General features: G+C 42.4%; 1 protein-coding gene across 6 annotated transcripts in view; it reads left to right on the top strand.

Moving 5' to 3' along the window:
- The window catches only part of nbeaa (neurobeachin a), a 988,762-nt gene that overhangs the window by 171,005 nt on the left and 796,755 nt on the right, over positions 1-21,002 (top strand). For all 6 annotated transcript variants that reach the window (XM_068033481.1, XM_068033479.1, XM_068033480.1 and 3 more), the window contains exons 11-13: positions 13,585-13,693; positions 14,354-14,506; positions 16,272-16,440. In XM_068033481.1, coding sequence (XP_067889582.1) covers positions 13,585-13,693; positions 14,354-14,506; positions 16,272-16,440 — 431 coding nt within the window. The remainder of the gene's footprint in view (positions 1-13,584; positions 13,694-14,353; positions 14,507-16,271; positions 16,441-21,002) is intronic.

Here is a 21,002-nt window from a genome sequence, read left to right as displayed (position 1 = left end):
GGAGGCGATACAGTGAAGTTCATTAGATTGGTTATTAGGGTGAGATGGTTATTCTTTGAGGTGAGGCAAATTATAGAATCATTGAATGGTTAGAGCAAGAAGGAGGCAATTTGGTCTGTCATGTCCGTGCTGGCCCTCTGTACTTTTTAAAAAATCTCAATCAAATACACCAGCCAGGTTTCTTTAATAAACAACACAATTATCAGTTTATTATCAAACAAGACTTATCCAGTAAGGAAGCAATGCATTAACACACAGATTGAAATGTGAAAGTTCCCATTTTAAATTCCCCACACACAAACTCTCTCACACACTGAAAAATATACCAAAATTCTCTGTGCAGAGGTCTGTTACCAAAAAAAGACAAAAAAAAAAACTTTGGCTAAATACTTGCTAATTCTTGAAGAAAAAAGGGAAGATATGGAAAGATGTCAGTTGTCCCTTTTTTGGTCTGGTGTCCCAAATACACGTAGATGGCTGTCACTGGCATCTTTGTAGAGCAGTTCTTTTGAGGTGACGTTGAGGATCAGTTTGGCAGGCTTTCTAGGAAAAATGCAGCATCAGTTTCTCTATTTCTTGCACTTGATTCTCAGGTAGTTCTCAAAGAGATGGAAGAGGGTGAGCTGATGGTGGCTGCTCTCTTGGTTTTCTGAAACTGTCTTCAAAACAGTTTACACCCCAACACAGTGTCGAAAGCAAAACCAAAAACAATATCCCAAGAGTCAAGCCTCCTGTCCCCTATAAATCTTGATCTATTACTTCTTTGTAAACATCTTCCCCAGGCCACCAAGGTTTCTATAGTTGATTGCTTAAAGGACGTGACTTCAAGCAAGACTGTTTTTAAACAGCATCTCAGTGTTCTTTCAATGAACTGTCAACAATCAAGAATCTTCAGCCTTCTCCACAAATCCATCTCCACAATTTAAATATAAGCCCTGTTGCGACCCAGGCAGGCGGAGTACACTGTTTATTTCAGTTCCATTTCTCCACAGGTCACAACATATATTTAAGTTTTTTCCCACTTTCCGAAACAGTCAATCATTTTTATCCCAGAATAAAACACAGCAAAATTATCAGTTTATTATAAAACAAGGCTAAACCATTAATGAAGTAAAGCATAAACACACAGATTGAAATATTAAAGTTCCTTTTTTACCTTAGCCCCCTCATACACACAAACATACATACACCGGTTAACCAGAAAAATAAAGGGATTTTTGTTTTTAGAGCTGATTACAGAAAAAGAAACATGTGGGCTGAATACTTGCTCATTCTTGGACAAAAAGCAGATGAGATATGTTGTGTTCCAAAACTGGCATACAGTCTGGCCTCCGAGTACACATAAACGAATCACTGGGATCTTTTAGAACAGTTCTTTTCAGGCGGCGTTGACAATTAATTGAGCAGGCTTTTCTTCCAAGACACGAGACGAGATGAGTTGACACAGTGGGCTTCTCAGGGTCTTTTAGAGAGGTGTTGGAAAGCTGAGCTGGGTTGTGGTCTTCTCTCCTTTTTGGGGAATTCTCTCCTTGGAAGTTCTCTTCCTTTTTATACAGTTCAACCCCAACTCAAAACAATTCAAAAGTGAAACCGACCATCAGTCTTGAATTGTCACTTCTTGTTTACAGTAATGGCTGAGTGAGTATAGAGTTCCCCTTGCAGTTCAAAACTTATTTTGTTAAAAGTACTCTGTAAAGCTTTAAAAGGCATCAATAAAGCATCTGCATAATTATGGAAAATACAATTAAAGTATTGGAAAATTGTACTTCAAGGCTAAAAAGCAATGATTTTTTTTTTGCCTGCAAGACATGTTAAGCCAAGGTCTCCGTGCCCCATAGAGAGCTATTAGCAATCCAGAATTAAGTTAAAGAATTATAGATTTTCGGCACTGGAGGGTGTGTGTGCAGGCTGTTTGACAGAGCTATTCATGTAATCCTATCTTCATGCCTTTCACAAGTTTTCTTTTTTCAAATGTTATCCACTTCCTTTTTAAAACTATTATGGATTCTGTTTTCACTACTATTTCTGTGGGGATGATCTCAAATTTATGCCCTATAGCTACTGCTTCACCAACCAGTGCATGTAGTTTTTTTTCCTATTTACCTATTAAAACCCTTCATAATTTTGAGCACTTGATAAGGTTGGCTGTTATTCCCTCCACAGGATGGGTGGTGTGCATGCTATTAGTCCAGAGAACGTAATGCAATTCATCAGATGCTTGGGTTTGAGAAACAGTGAACCAAGGTTATATTCTCCACTCTTTGAGGGCACCTTCTCTGATTCAAAAAGATTATATACTTAGGATAATCTGAGGGATGTGTTGCGCTAAGAACTCACGCATACAGTGGTTCTTTTTGATGAGGATAACTCCACGTTCAACTTCTAGTAATGTAAGGGAGCTTCTGAACATCTTCGATTTTGGACTTTGAGCACTTTCATTCAAAAGAAATGATGGAGCCCAATGGACAGTTGGCTGTAGTTTGTTTGAAAGGCGCATACTTCCACTTTGAGCCCAAGACAATTTACAGGAAGCACCTTGGGTTAATTGTTGACAGAATGAACCATTGGTACAAATTGCTGCCATTTGGGTTGACTTGAGCCCCCAGGGTTTTAACCAGGGGCCTCATAATGGCAGCAAACTGTTGAAGAAGAAATACATTCTGTGTTTACCTTTACTTGCATAACTGACTGATCTGAATGTCCTCAGTGGGATTTCTGACCGAATTAAGTTAAGTGTTATTCCTTCTGGAGTACCAAAGATATATCAACTACTTAAACAACTTTGTGCTGCAACCTACAGAGGAGCAATTCTTAATTTGAGCTAGTTCCAGATTGCCGTAGAGGGAGTGCAACAGAGGCTCAGTACTAAAAAGGTAAGGGAATGTACAATGGATGGTAGGACCCTAGGAAGTACAGAGGGTCAAAGGGACCTTGGTGTACTTGTCCATAGATCACTGAAGGCAGCAGCACTGGTAGATAAGGTGGTTAGGAAGGCTCTGGCGGTACACAGTACTCCAGCTCTGGCCTAACTAGTGTTTTATACAGCTCCATCATAACCTCCTTGCTCTTATATTCTATGCCTCGGCTAATAAAGGCAAGTATCCCATATGCCTTCCTAACCACCTTATCTACCTGTGCTGCTGCCTTCAGTGATCTATGGGCAAGTACACCAAGGTCCCTCTGACCCTCTGTACTTCTTAGGGTCCTACCATCCATTGTATATTCCTTTGCCTTTTTAGTACTGAACCTCATAGTAAGGATGTGATTGCACTGGAGAGGGTGCAGAGGAGATTCACCAGGATATTGCCTGGGCTGGAGCATTTCAGCTATGAAGAGAGACTGAAAAGGCTAGGGTTGTTTTCCTTAGAGCAGAGAAGGCTGAGGGGGGACATGATTGAGGTATACAAAATTATGAGGGGCATCGATAGGTTAGATAGGAAGAGACTTTTCCCTTAGCGGAGGTGTCAATAACCAGGGGGCATAGATTTAAGGTAAGGGTTAGGAGGTTCAGAGGGGATTTGAGGAAAAACAAATTTCACCCAGAGGGTGGTTGGAATCTGGAACACACTGCCTGAAGGGGTGGTAAAGGCAAGAACCCTCACAACATTTAAGAAGTACTTAGATGAGCACTTGAAACATCATAGCATACAAGGCTACGGGCCAAGTGCTGGAAAATGGGATTAGAATAGATAGGTGCTTGATGGCCGGCATGGTCATGATGGGCCGGAGGGCCTGTTTCTGTGCTGTATAACTCTGACTCTATGTAAATGGGCATATAGTTTCTGTTCCATAGGATACAGTTACTGACGTCAGGCCCATTACTCTGTAGTGAGAACAAGGTTCAGGACTACCTGCTTGTCCTAGACATATATGGCTGGGGCTACTTTTGTGATGTCTCATGCGTGCTAATGTACGCAAATCATGGATTTAAATTTTATTGAACAGTGGTTTCTATCATCTTTTCCACTTTACCAAAAAATTGCTATTGATCTGCAAGTGTTTTAAGGCCTTTGGTGGCAGGTTTATAGAGTGGGGTCAGGCATATAGGCAGTGAGGAACCTGCTCAGTGCTTCATAGAGCATTAACTATCTCCAGCCTTTGGAATGAATCAGCATTACCACAATAATCTGTAGAAAAACACTGATAGAATTGATTCCTCATGCTTTACAGTAGCAGTGGTGATGTGCCTAAGGGCAGGTCCTCTGCTCATTTTTCCATGGCTAACGGTTCTGCCCCCCCTCCTCTTCAGTTTATTGTAAGAGGCTGCCATTTGTTTGCTTCCGTGAGAAATGAGCAACATGATTAGGGAAAAAATACATGAGGTGGTTTTCCCATTGCCGCTGCCTTGTGTGCTTTAAAGGAAGCACAAGTCCTCTTCCGAAAGGATCCTCCGCCTGTAAGCAGTCGTCGTCCCTTGAGGTTCTAGCTTTTCTGCCATCACCACCGAAAATTCGCTGGTTCTGCTGTTGGCTTTGCAGTACCACATGTCACATTTGTAACTTCCATTTCCTCTCTTGTATATGCACGTAGGTACATGACTCATAACACAGCAGATTTATCCTTGTGCATGCTGTCATGAAGACCCCCACCTGCCAAGTATGAGGCATATTAATTTCGTCATATGAATATTAATATTAAACTGTTGCTGGAGTGAAGAAATGACTTGTTTAAAGAGATCACCAGACATTTGGCTGGAAAAACATTTGCATACTAAGAGACAGTGCTTGGAGAGATGGAAGAATTGCTCACTGATTCCATTCACAGAGATTGGGCTGGGCAATGGTTATCCACATTTTGTCGGGGTAAGAGACAGCACTACAGCCCCCCCATCAAGAGCTTTGAAATCCACAAATGCAGGAGTTTGTTTAAACAGTGAGTCACATGACTAACCTGCTAGCCAACTTGGAGTTTTGAATTGTGCTCACAGGACAGTTTGGGAACAGACTGCAGATTGCAACGGAACCTGGAACAAGACAGCTCCTTTCCTGGCTGGCGCTCTCTCGCTTTCTCACAAACCTCCGGACCCACTGAAGTCGCTTAAATCTTAAGAAAGAAAAGACTCACATCGAAACAAGTTGAAGCTTGCACTGGGCCCCAATGAACAGCAAGACTTACTGCAACCAAAGATTCCACATTGAACTCAAAGGACTAATTACAACCCAGCTATTGCCTCAAACTTTTCCCCTTTATTCTTTCTGCTTTTTCTGTCTCTATCTGCATGTGTGTTTATCGCGTATGCATACTAGCGTGGTCACATCACGTATTAGTAATCTTTAACCGAATTAGAGTTTAAGATGAATAAACTTCCACCTTTCTTTAAATCTAAGAAACCTTGTCTGATTTAATTTCTTTGCCTTGCAATTGGAAAGCAGTGAACAAGGATTCACTGAGGAGAAACTGAAAACATGGTGTTTTAAAAATTAAATCCCGTTACGATTAAATCGGGCAAAAGCTGAGAGGGAACCCCTAGACCCCTTCTCAGCTGGTCATAACAATACAAAATCCAACACCACATTTTGGAGAAAACTGGAGCCCCAAATCTATGTAGCAAGCATAAATTGGTTGATATGAGTGAAAAGTCATTATTTGATTTGATTGTAATTTGATGGTAGCAGTGTTTAATACTACTAAACTGCATACTCCAAAGGGCATAGCATGGAAAGATAACCCTTCGGTATAGTAATCATGCTGTTATCATTTCAAATGCAGAATATTGTAAATGAAATTTGAAGTCCAAATATTCTGGAAAAGTGCATGCTTTACATCTCATTGATCATTTGATCTTAATGCCAAAGGGATCAAGGGATATGGGGAAAAAGTGGGAACAGGGTAGCGAATTAGACGATCAGCCATGATCTTTTTTGAATGGTGGAGCAGGCCCGAAGGTCCGAATGGCCTACTCCTCCTATTTTCTATGTCACAGTTCAGTGTACACTACTGATGACAGAAATGTAAACACAAAATTTAAGTTAAGCATCCTATTTTATCTTTCCTCTTTAGCAGTGCTGTGAGTGTTTTTTTTTGTTTAATGGGATGTGGGCATCATTGGCAAGGCCAGCATTTGCTTCCCATCCCTAATTGCCCTTGAAACGGTGGTGGTGAACTGCCTCCTTGAATTGCTGGAGTCCATCTGGTGCAGGTGCACCCACAGTGCTGTTAGGGAGGGAGTTCCAGGATTTTGATCCAGCGACAGTGAAGGAATGGCGATATACTTGCAAGTCAAAATGGTGTGTGGCTTGGAGGGGAACTTGCAGATGGTGGTGTTCCCAAGCATCTGCTGCCCTTGTCCTTTGGAAGCGGTTGCAGGTTTGGAAAGTGCTGTCTAAGGAGCCTTGGTGAATTGCTGCAGTGCATCTTGTATATGGCGGACACTGCTGCCACTGTGCGCCGGTGGTGGATAGGGTGCCGATCAAGTGAGGTGCTTTGTCCTAGATGGAATCAAACTTTGAGTTGTTGGAGCCACGCTCATCCAGACAAGTGGAGAGTATTCCATCACACCCCTGACTTGTGCCTTGTAGATGGTGGACAGGCTTTGGGGAGTCAGGATGTGGGTTACTCACCACAGAATTCCCATCACAGTATTTGTATGGCTGGTCCTCAGTTTCTGATCAATGGTAACCCCAAGAATGTTGATAATGGGGGATTCAGCGATGGTAATGCCAATGAATTTTAAGGCGATTTGGTTGGATTCTCTCTTGTTGGAGATAGTCATTGCCTGGCACTTGTGTGATACGAATGTTACTTGCCACTTATCTGTCCAGGTCTTGCAGCATATAGACACGGACTGCTTCAGTATCTGAGGAGTTGCAAGTGGTACTGAGCAACATACTATCATCAGTGAAAATCCCCACTTCTGATCTTATGATAGAGGGAGCATCATTGATGAAGCAGCTGAAGATGGTTGGGCCCAGGACACTACCCTGAGGAACTCCTGCAGCAAAGCCCTGGGGCCAAGATGATTGGCTTCCAACAACCACAACTATCTTCCTTTATGCTAGGTATGACTCCAACAAATGAAGAGTTTTTCTCCGATTCCCATTGAGTTCAATTTGCTAGGGCTCCTTGATGCCACACTCAGTCAAATGCTGCCTTGATGTCATGGGCAATCGGGAGCTCACTGTGTGCAAATTAGCTGGCAAGTTTCCTATGTTACAATGGGGACTACACTTCAAGAAGTATTTCATTGGCTGTAAAGTGCTTTGGGATGTCCGGTGGTCATGAAAGGTGCGATATAAATGCAAATCTTTTTTTTCCCTTAGCCCAGACAGGTCCGTTCTATTTTGGCTTATATTTCCCATTTGCTGCTTTAGTAGTTTGAATTTTGTGGGCCTGGAGGCTTGGAAAGCGCTTTCGCCATACTGTCGCATTGTTGAATCAGTCCTAAATTAGAGCATCAGTGTCTGCTGATATTAGGGGCTTGTATTGTCTGAAAATTAATGGGATTTTAACTTTCTCTGTTACCGGTGGGGTTCTATGGTGAGCTGTTCCTGAAGACAGAAAGCTCAGACACTTAAGTACGATGTAATGATTCATAATTTTTGTGTATTTAAATATAACAGAACCGAACTATACATTACTGCAGATATAGTTTTAATTGAGGCATCAGTTCCATTTGATTCTGCAATCACCGGTCTTATTCCTTCTCAATTGCAATATTCTGATGGCAGTTCTGATGAAAGGTCACAGACCTGAAGTGTTAACTATGCTTCTCTCCCCACCGATGCTGCCTGACTGCTGAGTATTTCCAGCACTTCCTGTTTTTATTTCATATTTCTGGCATCTGCAGTATTTTGCTTTTATTTTAATGCCTATGACTGATGTTGGATTGATAATATAAGTGAGAACCAGGCTGAATATAGAAGTATCATAGAGAAATTGAGAAAAGGGCACCAAAGAGAGAGTAGGAGAAGAGACTTGCAGCCAACATAAAAGGTAATCCAAAAGTCTTCAGTAGGCATTTAAATAGTAAAAGGGTGGTAAAAGGAGGAGTAGGGTTGATTAGGGATCAGAATGGGGATTTACGCATGGGGTCAGAGGGCATGGCTGAAGTACTAAATAACTACTTTGCACATGTTTTTACCAAGGAAGAAGCTGTTGCCAAAGTAGTAATGAAAGGAGGTAATAAAACACTGGATGAGCTAAAAATTGATAAAGAGGAGGTATTAGAAAGGCTGGCTGTACTTAAAGTTGATAAGTCACCAGGACCGGATCACATGCATACGAGGATACTAAGGGAAGTAAGGGAGAAAATTGCGGAGGCATTGGGCGTAATCTTCCAATCCTCCTTAGATACAGGGGTGGTGCCAAAGGACTGGAGAATTTCAAATGTTAGACCCTTATTTAAAAAAGGTGTAAGGATGAACCAAGCAACTACAGGCTAGCCAATTTAACCTCCGTGGTGGGAAAGCTTTTAGAAATGATAATTTGGGACAAAATTAAAAGTCACTTGGTTAAATGTGGATTAATTAAGGAAAACCAACACTGAATTGTAAAGGGTAAATTGTGTTTAACTAATTTGATTTAGTTTTTTGATGCGGTAACAGCCGATTTGATGAGGGTAATGCGGTTGATGTAGTGTACATGGACTTCCAAAAAGTGTTTGATAAAATGCCACATAACAGGCTTGTCAGCAAACTTGAAACCCATGGAATGAAAGGGATAGTAGCAGCATAGATATGAAATTGACTGAGTGAGGAAGCAGAGAGTAGCAGTGAATGGTTGTTTTTTGTACTGGAGGATGTGGGGTTCCCCTGGAATCGGTATTAGGACCATTGCTTCTCTTTTTTATTATTCTTCTTGGGATGTGGGCGTCGCTGGCAAGGCCGGCATTTGTTGCCCATCCCTAATTGCCCTCGAGAAGGTGGCGGTGAGTTGCCTTCTTGAACCTTTGCAGTCCAACTGGTGCGGGTACACCCACAGTGCTGCTGCGGAGGGAGTTCCAGTATTTCTAGGACTGCGACAGTGCAGGAGCGGCGATATAATTCAAAGTCAGGATGGTATGTGGCTTAGAGAGGAACTTCCAGATGGTAGTGTTCCCATGTGTCTGCTGCTTTTGCCCTCCTTGGTGCTAGAGGTCGTGGATTTGGAAAGATTTCTTAATCTACCTTAAAGACTGAGACTTGGCTGTGAAGAACATAATTTCAAAATTTGCAGATGACACAAAACTTGGAAGTATTGTGAACTGTGAGGAGGATAGTGATAGACTTCAAGAGGACATAGACAGGCTGCTGGGATGGGTGGACACATGGCAGATTAAATTTAATGCAGAGAATTGCGAAGTGATAGATTTTGGTAGGAAAAATGAGGAATGGCAATATTAAACAAGATAAAATTCATGAGTGCAGGAGCAGAGGGACTTGGGGATATATATGCACAAATCATTGAAAGTGGCAGGGCAGGTTGAAAAAGCGATGAATAAGGCCTACGGGATCCTGGGCTTTGTAAATAAGGCATAGAGTACGGAAACAAGGAAGTTATGATCAACCTTTATAAAGCATTGGTTTAACATCAACTGGAGTATTGTGTCCAATTCTTGGCACCACGCTTTAGGAAGGATGTGAAGGCATTGGGTGCAGAAAAGATTCATGAGAATGGTTCCGGGGAAGAGAGACTTCAGTTACTTGGATAGATTGGAGAAGCTGGGGCTGCTCTCTTTGGAGAAGAGAAGGTTGAGAGGAGAGTTGATAGAGATGCTCAAAATCATGATGTCTGGACAGAGTAGATTGGGAGAAACTGTTCCAGTTGGCAGAAGGGTTGAAAATCTGAGGACACCGAATTAAGGCGATTGGCAAAAGAGCCAAAGGGGACATGAGGAAAATCTTTTTTACGCAGCGAGGGGTTAGGATGTGGAATGCACTGACTGAGAGTGTGCTGGAGGCAGATTCAATCATGGCTTTCAAAAAGGAATTGGATAATTATCTGAAGAGAAAAAAATGTCAGAGCTATGGGGGAAAGGCAGGGGATTGGGACTAGCTGAATTGCTTTTGGAGAGCTAGAACGCATACGATGGGCTGAATGGCCTCCTGTGTTGTAACCATTCTATGATTCCATTCTATAATACTATATGGCTAATATTTCATTTAAATAAATTCCTGCATATTTTACCAGATGACAAGAAGGATGGTTGATAATGTTATAAAATGTAACTCAAAATTTTCTTAAGCTTTTTCTAGATGTGCAATTGTCTTGCATTTTTAATGATCTGGTCCAATAAATTACTCAAAGGCATTTGTGCATTGTTGGTCCCAATAGGGACCATTTAAAAGCCTTTGGAGGTGAATCAGTGCTGACTGTACTTAATGAAACTTGTCAGCTTTAAACCTATTATACTCTAGAGGGTTAAATTGGTTAGCCCTCGGAAAAAGGCATATGATTGCAGTGCATGATTCACAGTGCCCGTTATGTGAAAGGAAGGCATCACGCCAACTTTGTACTGCCTGCTTATTATAATTTCTGCGCGCAGCTAGTGTTCTACACTGTTCATTGGCTGGTTGCATTAGTAAGGGGCTTAATTTTGTTAGTAAATTGCATTACTTAATGCTGGCTTGCAGTACTTAAAATTAGCTTGCACCCCTTAAAGGGGAGAGGTGCATTGTGGCTGGAGCATTTTCTGGGAGAGAGAGAAGAATAGCTGACCATGGGAGCAGAGCCCTTAGGCCTTAGGTTTTTGAACACTGCACTGGAGGTCTTGGTGGAGGAGGTGGAAAGGAGGGGAGTTGTACAGATATCCTCGGGGGCAGGCGGCCCTCCAGGCACACTATGGGAAGGCAGTGGGAACAGATAGTACCTGCAGAGGTTAATGTCAGGAGTATAGCCCCAAGGACCTGGGTGCAATGCTGGAAGAAACTTAATGCCACATGAGTGTTCAAGGTCAGTGAGTGCATCTTCAAATACCATACCCCACCAACTGCAGATCTCTCCTCAGCCGCTGCTCAATTCACCACATCCCCATCCAACAATCTCTATCAGTCAGGACTTGTGCCTGACATTCAAGTGTTTCATCTCACCGTCATACACTTAGCACTGTTGCAAGCCTCCTGCCCACATTTCACAGCTTGCACACACAAGTAGCTATTCAGTCATGACAACCACATCACCCAGATTGCACAACACTCACTGACACACTTCCCTCTCCCTTTCAGGAGAAGGTGGCACACAACTAGAGGCAGCAGGAACTAACCAGAGGGGAGAGATGCACTTGCATGTTCTAACCCCCATGGAGGTGAGAGTGCTGGCCATTATTGGAAGGGCCATTGCTGAGGCTGTGGCTACCAGCTCGGCTGAAGGCATTGAAGATGACCCATATACTCATATCTAACCCTCCTTCTTACATTCCACGTCTCCCTCATCCCTAACTGTCATCTGACGTGTAAGCTTGTACTTGTTAACCTCTCCCCTCACCGCAACCCACCATTGACATTTTTTTTAAATTTCAGACACCCAAGGGCTGCAACCTGCTGAGGCAGTATTGAAACAGTAAGAGGATAGTGAAAATGAAGACACACAATCACTTGATTTTACAGTCACAGCCACCAGCTCAGATACTGACACTGCATGCAGGATCTGCATGTGGTGAGACACTGGACACAAGTGCACTGCAGCCAGTGCAGGGGGAAAGGAGTGTGCAGGTTTCAGTTTGCCGGAGCATGAGGTTGCACACTAGTTCTGCTGTAGAGGATTCCGATGAGGATTTTGGTAAGTCAGGCTCTAGAAGAAGGCTGATGGGTGAACACACCCAAGTACTTGGTGCATTGGAAAGCCTGCGTTCATTGTCAAGGTACATGGAGAAGTCTGGCACCAATTTGGCACAGAGCTTGGAGTGCATTCTTTCCAACATGGAACAGGTGACCACCTCCATCTACACACTTGTGGAGTCAACCATGGTACTGTCTGATGGCTGATATCTCAGCTTCCATTGCAGCACAAGCAGTATCCATCCAAAGTTTGAATGTTACAGTGGAAGCTCAGGATGCTGCCATCATGACTTTGGACACCAGTGTGCAAACCAGCTTCCAGTGCATCACAGCAGTCCTGCAATCTGTTGTCCAAAGGATCTGCCCCCTAAAGACTCTCTACGATTATGACCTCTTGCTGAGAGCCCTTCACCTCCTCCCTCTTCTAAGAGCTTGTCCTGCTCTGTTCGGCCTCTGCCCCCTTCTCCCAGTCATACTCCATGCCAAGAGGAAGCCCTTCTAGGCCACCTCTGTCTGGAAGCAACTAGATTGTGCAAAAGCCTCTAAGTTAGCAAAAGAAGTACTCCATCACAAGCCAGACCACTCTCTGTAGACTACTAAAACTTTTGATAAGTCTGGAAAAGCTCCCAAAACACACAATTGCAGCAACAGCCAGAAGAAATAATCCAGCAACTAATGGGTAAGTAGTTGATAAACCCTTTAGGGCTGGGGGGCTTCGTGCTGTAGAACGTGTGCTCAGTTGTGTGAAGTTGAGAGGGGGGCTTTGGCTGGAGTGTGGAGCTTTCAAATAGCAGCAGTTTCATGCTGATTGATATCATGATCTGCGTGCCCTGCATTCTGCCAGGGGACATTAATTGCATGTGCTAACCCTTTTACCAATATTGAATCTAGCATAGTTCACATCAGAATTGTGCCTGAGAGTTGCGACACCATTTTGGAACCTTAAAGGGCCTCATGGCTACTGAGCCCAATTTCACTCCTGGGTATTTTAGAAATGAAGTGAAGGTTTTCTTGCTTTTAGTTAAATGTAATTGATGACCATTGCTATTTACTTGTTTCTTCTGTTTGTACAATTTTGTATATTAATTTGTTTTAGTTTGTTTTCTTTGAGGACTCCAGAAGAAAAGTGGAGCCACTTGTGTTATAGATACATCCATATAATTAAGTATTGCATTTAGCACCCATCATCTTTAAATTTATTGCAGCATAAATCTGTGCATCACATTTCAAATCTGTGCATTCCACTATACAACTGTTACTTCACTACTCCTGTGTTCTTCTGATTCCTTGTATGGTTGAGAACTTAGTCGAACGAAGTTATAAAAATAATTTCAGCTGTTTCCAGATGAGCTGGGACAAAGAGAGCTTGTACAATACCACCTGATGGTATGCTAGGGGATAGTGCAACACTACTGTGGTGTGACTGTGTGTTGTCACTGGATTGTTTTCCTTCCAACCCTCTCTTTCATTTGTTTTTTTTCTCTGTCACACTTTTTCCTGGGTGAAAGTGTAGACTGGTGAATTGTTCGTAGATCTCTGTCTTTTGAACTCTTGAACTTCCTGCCAAAGGGGTATGTAAAAATAGCGCATGTAACTTACCTAATCCCTTTTCTTTCCTTCTCCCACAGTGCAGAAATACACAAATTCCACTTGACACTTTTGATCATGAGATGTAAGATTCACTGTGGGGATAATTGCTGGATCTAGTATGATATATTAAATTGTTCATGTAGAAATGTCAGAAGTACTCGAATCATGAGTTTCTAGCTTTAAAATTTATTTAAGTAGTTTTGTTCTTAAAGAAAGCAATCTTATTGCAAGCCCATAAATAGAACTATTTAAGAATGGTAGGAAAGATTGAGTTTCTTTTGAACTTTCTATCTTTGTGCAGTGCAACCCTTTTGGCCTTTCTGGTTGACTTGCTAAAGAGCTCAGTGGCCATGCAAGAACAAATGTTGGGTGGAAAAGGATTCTTGGTAATTGGCTATCTGTTAGAAAAGGTAAGTTTATGAAGCCACACAATACATTACCGTAATTTAGAAGATGAAAATACATCCGGCTGAACCTGATAGACTCAGCTAAATGAATAATGCTTTCTTTTGTGATAGGTAGACAAACTTGTTTAAGGTAATATTATTTCAAGTTTGACAGTTAATTATTTTCAAGTGTAGCTATTTTAAAAGGTTGTGTGCTGACCTAGTTTTGAAGTATTTTGAGTAATATTAAATGTGAATAAGTATGTTATTTTGATAGTGGGAGTTGTTTGGGATATTCAGCAGTATGTTATAACTCTTTAGTATATATAATTTAAAACCTATGTCGGAGGTTTTTTAGCGATTTGCAGTGTTCCTTGCTTTATCTTAAGGGGCTAAACAGGGCATCTTTTCAAAATATAACGGGATAATTATGTAGTTTAACATGTTTATATAATAGCTAAATATTTAGAACTGAAGTAAGTATGTTTGAATTGGCTGCTTTTGTCATTGTATAGTATAGTTACGTTGAATGAAATAGCGGTGGGAAATGTTCAGTTTCCCTAAAATTCATTTGATTACTATATTTCAAAAATTCTGATGTAAAGAATGTATATTCAGGAGCTAAAGATCATTCAAGTTAAGTAATTTACCATGTGTTCTGATTTCTCTTCCTCCTGCATATAGTCATCCAGAGCTCATATAACACGAGCTGTCCTTGAACAGTTTTTGTCCTTTGCTAAATATCTGGATGGTTTGACCCATGGAGCACCTTTATTAAAACAGTTGTGCGATCACGTCCTATTTAATCCTGCCATCTGGATTCATACTCCTGCAAAGGTATGTTTCATAAAAGAAAATTGAGAACCCCTTGTATGTTATAAGGAACTGCTTCCTCTGATCCCTTTTTACTTATTAATCTTCTGCACAATCTTCTCGCATCCGCTCTATGAAGGCATTGACTCCTTGCTGGGGTATAAGACCTTGACCATTAGCTATTCTTCATGTGTGAGTGTTGGCAGGCTGTTCAACTGCATCATGGATAAGCCACATCTATTCTCGCCTGACTTCCATACATGAGCATTTCCTTCAGGATTTTGTGGAGGGCGATCAGAAGCCCAACCTGGTTTTATCCTTCCTAATTATGAACATTGTAGATCATAGATCAGGTAAGTCAGTAGACACTGGGGATTGAATAAGAGTTGACATGTCCCCTTCTATACTACTTGCTCTTTTCAACTTTAAAAAGAAAATTAACAACTGCAAATTTCTTCCACCACCATAGTATCACCAGTCTCTGTGCCTGCCTGAGCCCATCTGTTGCTTTTGTTACCTCCAATGCTTTGCTAGCTGACCTTCCGTATTCCAACCTCCATAAACTTGAGCTTATCCAAAGCTTTGCTGCCCATATCCTAACTCACATCAAGTCCATTCACCCTGTACTTGTTGATCTACATCCTGGCTGTTGAACATCTCAATTTTCGAATTCTTATCCTTTTGTTCTCATCCATGACCTCGTCCCCATCTCTGCAATCTTGTCCTGCCTTAAAAACACTCTAAGAATTCTGTGTTCCTCCAAGTCTTGTCTTTTCTCCATCCTCCCACTTTCCACACCCAACCATTGGCATCTGTGCTTTCAACCGTATCAGCCCTAAGCTCTGGAATTCCCTCCCTAAACCACTCTGCCTCTCTACCTCTCTCCTCCTTTAAAACACTCCTTAAAATCTACCTCTTTGACAAAGCTTTTGGTCAATTGAACGTCTCCTCCTTTGGCATCGTGTCAGATTATGCTCCTGTGAAGTGCCATGAGGCGTTTTACTACATTAAAGGAGCTTCATACATGCAAAAGCAAAATACTGCAGATGCTGGAAATCTGAAATAAAAACCGAAAATGCTGGAAATACTCAGGTCAGGCAGCATTTGTAGAGGTAGAAACAGAGTTAACATTTCAAGTCGAAAAGTTAGAGATGTAATTGATTTTAAGGGAAAAACTGTGATAGGATGGAAGGCAAGAGAGATTAAATGACAAAGGAGTTAATGGTGCAAGGCCAAGGGAGTGCTAATGGGACAAGTAAAGAAACAATGTTTCTATGTTTCTAAAAGAAGTGTCTGGAAGAGGTATGAATGGCAGAATGATGAACAGCTACCATCTGTAAGCAAAAAAAAAAGAGAAAAACAAAGAGGAAAACCAAGACCTGCAAAGAAAAAGCATTCAAAATGGGGCAGAAGTTGCGGTCTGAAATTGTTGAATTCAATGTTGAGCCCAGAAGGCTGTAAAGTGCCTAATTGAAAGATAAGGTGCTGGTCCTTGAGCTTGCATTGTGCTTCATTGTCCTTGGACTCCTGCAGTATTCCAGAGAGGTCAGAGTGGGAGCAAGGTGTGTTGCCTGTCATTTTAATTCCATACCTGTAGTGGTAAAATAAGTGAATTTTTGATGAATTGGTTATAATTGATTGTTTACACAACTTCAATTGAAAGTAAAATCTGTTGGTACTATAATTGTAAATTTATGTATAAACTAATTCTGTTAATGTTTTATTTTTAGGAGTAGCTTTCACATTGTTTAGCAGTTGAGGTAAATGATCTTTTATGTTTATTTTTCAGGTGCAGCTTTCACTTTATACTTACTTGTCTGCTGAATTCATTGGAACTGCTACAATCTACAGTACAATCCGTAGAGTGGGAACTGTGCTGCAGCTAATGCATACTCTGAAGTATTACTACTGGGTAATTAATCCATCTGATTGCAGTGGTATATCTTCCAAAGGGCAAGGTAAGAATTGAATATTACAAAAATTGCAGTTAACTGAAACTTCTCACTTCTCCAAAGTTCTAATATTGATAGTTTCAAATGTTTGAGCTTATTTGATCATACTTTATTTGCTTTAATAGTTCTAATAGCTGCTCAATCTAACACTATAAAATGCAGCTTAGATTTGCCCTTATTTTTAACAAAGGTCTTTTTGACATCAATAAGATACTTTCCTGTAAACAGAAGTATATGTTGATGAAGAAAATATGTTTTATTTTTATCTGCTAAAATTTGAACATAGGAACTGGAATAGGCCATTCAGCCCTTTGCACCTGTTCCGCATTGAGAATTTTTTGAACAAAATTGGATTACTGGTATGTTTACTAGGTGGGACTGAGTTACATCAACTTAGTAGGAGTGCTTGTAGTGAAAATACCAAAGATACCTCATTTTCTAGGCTTTACCATTGTTACTGTTTTCTGTTAATTATGTTTTCATCCATGCCTTTGTTACTCTAGATCCATCTACTCCAAAGGTTTCCCACCTTTGCATCCTTTGTAATCCTGAGCTCATCCAAAAGTCTGCTGCTCCTAACCTAATGCGCTCCAAGCCCCATTCTCCCATCATCCAGTTCTTGCTGGCCTTCGTTGGCTCCCTTTCTGGCAACACCTCGATTTTTAAATTCTTATCCTCGTTTTTAAATCCCTCCATGGCCTTGCCCTCCCTATCTTTGTAATGTCCTACAACCCTCTGATCTCTGCATTCTTTCAATTCTGGCCTCTTGCACACTCCAAATTTTTTATTGCTGCATCATTAGCGGCTGTGCCTTCGGCTCTCTAGAGCTTAAGCTCCGAAATTCTCTCCCTAAACCTCTGCGCCTGTCTGCCTCTCTTGCTTCCTTTAAGTTGCTCCTTAAAACCGACCTCTTTGACCAAGCTTTTGGTCACCTGTACTAATAGCTCCTTATGTGGCTTGGTGTCAGATTTTGTTTCATTCCTATGAAACACCTTGGGACGTTTTAGAACATGAAATGTAAATTACACCATGTAAATTACAAGTTGTTTAAGAAGATAGATAAGAAAACCTGATCATGAACTGGATTTGAATATTGCCTTATAGCTGCTAGCTCCTGGTTGCATCTGCATATAATTGGTTTTTATAGCACATTACAATATTCTTTTATTAGCACTTGGCTGAGTCCAAGCAATGCACTAAAAACATTACATCACCTGGAAAAAATAAGGAGCTTGTGAAAGCTATTCTAATGTGGTCAAATAGGAAATTGGACCTTGTGCTAATGCAAATTGTGTGGTATAACTTTGGTATGAAGTCACCCAAATTGGATTCTGGCAAGTGGTTTTCGACCATATCAAAGTCGTTTGAACTGGTGCTGGAAACGACAATGACAAACCCAGCCCTGTCAGCACTGCAAAGTCCTCCTTACTAACATCTGGGGGCTTGTGCCAAAGTTGGGAGAGCTGTCCCACAGACTAGTCAAGCAACAGCCTGACATAGTCATAATCACGGAATCATACCTTACAGACCGTGTCCTAGACACTGCCATCACCACCCCTGGGTATGTCCTATCCCACCGGCAGGACAGACCCAGCAGAGGTGGCAGCACAGTGGTATACAGTTAGGAGGGAGTTACCCTGAGAGTCCTCAACATTGTCTCCGGACCCCATGAAGTCTCATGGCATCAGGTCAAACATGGGCAAGGAAACCTCCTGCTGATTACCACCTACTGCCCTCCCTCAGCTGACGAATCAGTACTCCTCCATGTTGAACACCACTTGGAGGAAGCACTGAGGGTGGCAAGGGCGCAGAATATACTCTGGGTGGGAGACCTCAGTGTCCATCATCACGACTGACCGAGCTAAAGGACATAGCTGCTAGACTGGGTCTGCGGCAGGTGGTGAAAGAACCAACAAGAGGGAAAAACCTACTTGACCTCGTTCTCACCAAACTGTCTGCTGCAGATGCATCTGTCCATGACAGTATTGGTAAGAGTGACCACCCCATAGTCCTTGTGGAGACGAAGTCCCGCCCACACATTGAGGATATCCTCCATCGTGTTGTGTGGTACTACCACAGTGCTAAATGGGATAGATTTAGAATAGATCTAGCAATGCAAAACTGGGCATCCATGAAGCGCTGTGGGCCATCAGCAGCAACAAAATTATACTCAACCAAAATCTGTAACCTCATGGCCCGGCATATCCCCCACTCTACCATTTCCATCGAGCTGGGGGACCAACCCTGGTTCAATGAAGAGTGCAGGAGGGCATGCCAGGAGCAGCACCAGGCATACCTCAAGATGAAGTATCAACTTGGTGAAGCTACAACACAGGATTACCTGTGTGTCAAACTGCGTAAGCAGTTTGCGATAGACGGAGCTAAGCAATGGATAACCGATAGCGGAGCATAATCAAATGATCAGATCTAAGCTCTGCAGTCCTGCCACATCCAGCCGTGAATGGTGGTGGACAATTAAACAACTAACTGGAGGAGGTGGCCCCACAAATATCCCCATCCTCAATGATGGGGGAGCCCAGCACATCAGTGTGAAAGATGAAGCTGAAGCATTTGCAACAATCTTCAGCCAGAAGTGCCGAGTTGATGATCCATCTCAGCCTCCTCCCGAAGTCCCCAGCATCACAAATGCCAGACTTCAGCCAATTCGAATCACTCCGCGTGATATCAAGAAACGACTGAAAGTACTAAATACTGCAAAGGCTATGGGCCCTGACAATATTCCGGCAATAGTACTGAAGACCTGTGCTCCAGAACTTGCCGCACCCCTAGCCAAGCTGTTCCAGTACAGCTACAATGCTAGCATCTACCCAGCATGTGGAAAATTGCTCAGGTACGTCTTGTACACAAAAAGCAGGACAAGTCCAACCTGGCCAATTACCGCCCCATCAGTCTACTCTCAATCACCAGTAAAGTGATGGAAGGTGTCACCGATAGTGCTATCAAGTGGCACTTGCTTAGCAATAACCTGCTCAGTGACGCTCAGTTTGGGTTCTGCCAGGCCACTCAGCTCCTGACCTCATTACAGCCTTGGTTCAAACATGGACAAAAGAGCTGAACTCAAGAAGTGAGGTGAGAGTGACTGCCCTTGACATCAGGGCAGCATTTGACCAAGTATGGCATCAAGGAGCCCTGGCAAAACTGAAGTCAATAGGAATCAGGGGGAAAGCTGTCCGCTGGTTGGAATCATACCTAGCGCAAAGGAAGATGGTTGTGATTGTTGGAGGTCCAACATTCGCTCCACACAAGTGTCAGGCAATGACCATCTCCAACAAGAGAGAATCTAATCATCTGCCCTTGACATTCAATGGCATTACAATCGCTGAATCCCCCACTATCACCATCCTAGGGGTTGCCATTGACCAGAAACTGAACTGGAGTAGCCATATAAATACAATGGCTACAAGAGCAGATCAGAGGCTGGGAATCCTGCGGCGAGTAACTCACCTCCTGACTCCTCAAAGCCTGTCCGCCATCTACAAAGCACAAGTCAGGAGTGTGATGGAATACTCTAAACTTGCCTGGATGGGTGCAGCTTCAACAACGCTCACGAAGCTCGACACCATCCAGGACAAAGCAGCCCACTTGATTGGTACCCCGTCTACAAACATTCACTTCCTCCATCATCGACGCACAGTGGCGGCAGTGTGTACAATCTACAAGATGCACTGCAGCAACGCATCAAGGCTTCTTGCACAGCACCTTTCAAACCCACGACCTCTACCACCTAGAAGGACTAGGGCAGCAAATGCATGGGAACACCACAACTGCAAGTTCTCCTCCAAGTCGCACACCATTCTGACTTGGAACTATATCGCCGTTCCTCCACTGTCGCTGGGTCAAAACCCTGGAACTCCCTTCCTAACAGCACTGTGGATGTACCTACCTCACATGGATTGCAGCGGTTCAGGGAGGCAGCTCACCAACACCCTCTCGAGGTGCAATTAGGGATGGGCAATAACTGCTGGCCTAGCCAGTGACGCCTACATCCCATGAATGAATTTTAAAAAATCATAGCTAACTCGTGTGAAGTGAACTTGAAAATGTTTCTGGACAGTCGGTTGGACGTTCCAGGAACCTTTCAAATGTTATTGTTAGCAATTTACCATCAGAAAAGAGTACAGGGGGCAAAATGGGACAGTGGCACAACAGAATGTAAAGGAGCATGAAATTGAGCAGATTTCAGTCTTGACTCATCTCTGTCCATTCTGTGTACTGTTAATGCTTCCAGTGAGTATTGGAGCAAGTGGTGGAAGCTCATCTGAAACCGATGGGATCTTCATTACAATATGGAACTGGAGGTGGGAACCTCCTGCATGCAATTTCCTGTCATTTACATGCAAAACGTCCCATTTAAATAATGTTCAGGAAACTAGTGTTTCTGGGAACTGAGGGGTCAGGCAACAGTTCATTTAAAGGGCAAAGTAATAACAATACAAAGCAAATAATGTGTTAACTGTGGCTCAGTGGGTAGCAGTCTCACTTCTGAGTCAGAAGGATGTAAGTTCAAATTCCACTCCAGAATGAGCACAAAAATTTAGGCTGGCACT

This window comes from Heterodontus francisci, chromosome 6, assembly GCF_036365525.1.
Source record: "Heterodontus francisci isolate sHetFra1 chromosome 6, sHetFra1.hap1, whole genome shotgun sequence".
Taxonomy (NCBI): Eukaryota; Metazoa; Chordata; class Chondrichthyes; order Heterodontiformes; family Heterodontidae; genus Heterodontus; species Heterodontus francisci.
The sequence above is the reverse complement of the archived record's forward strand: the minus strand, read 5'-3'. Positions and strand labels throughout refer to the sequence as shown.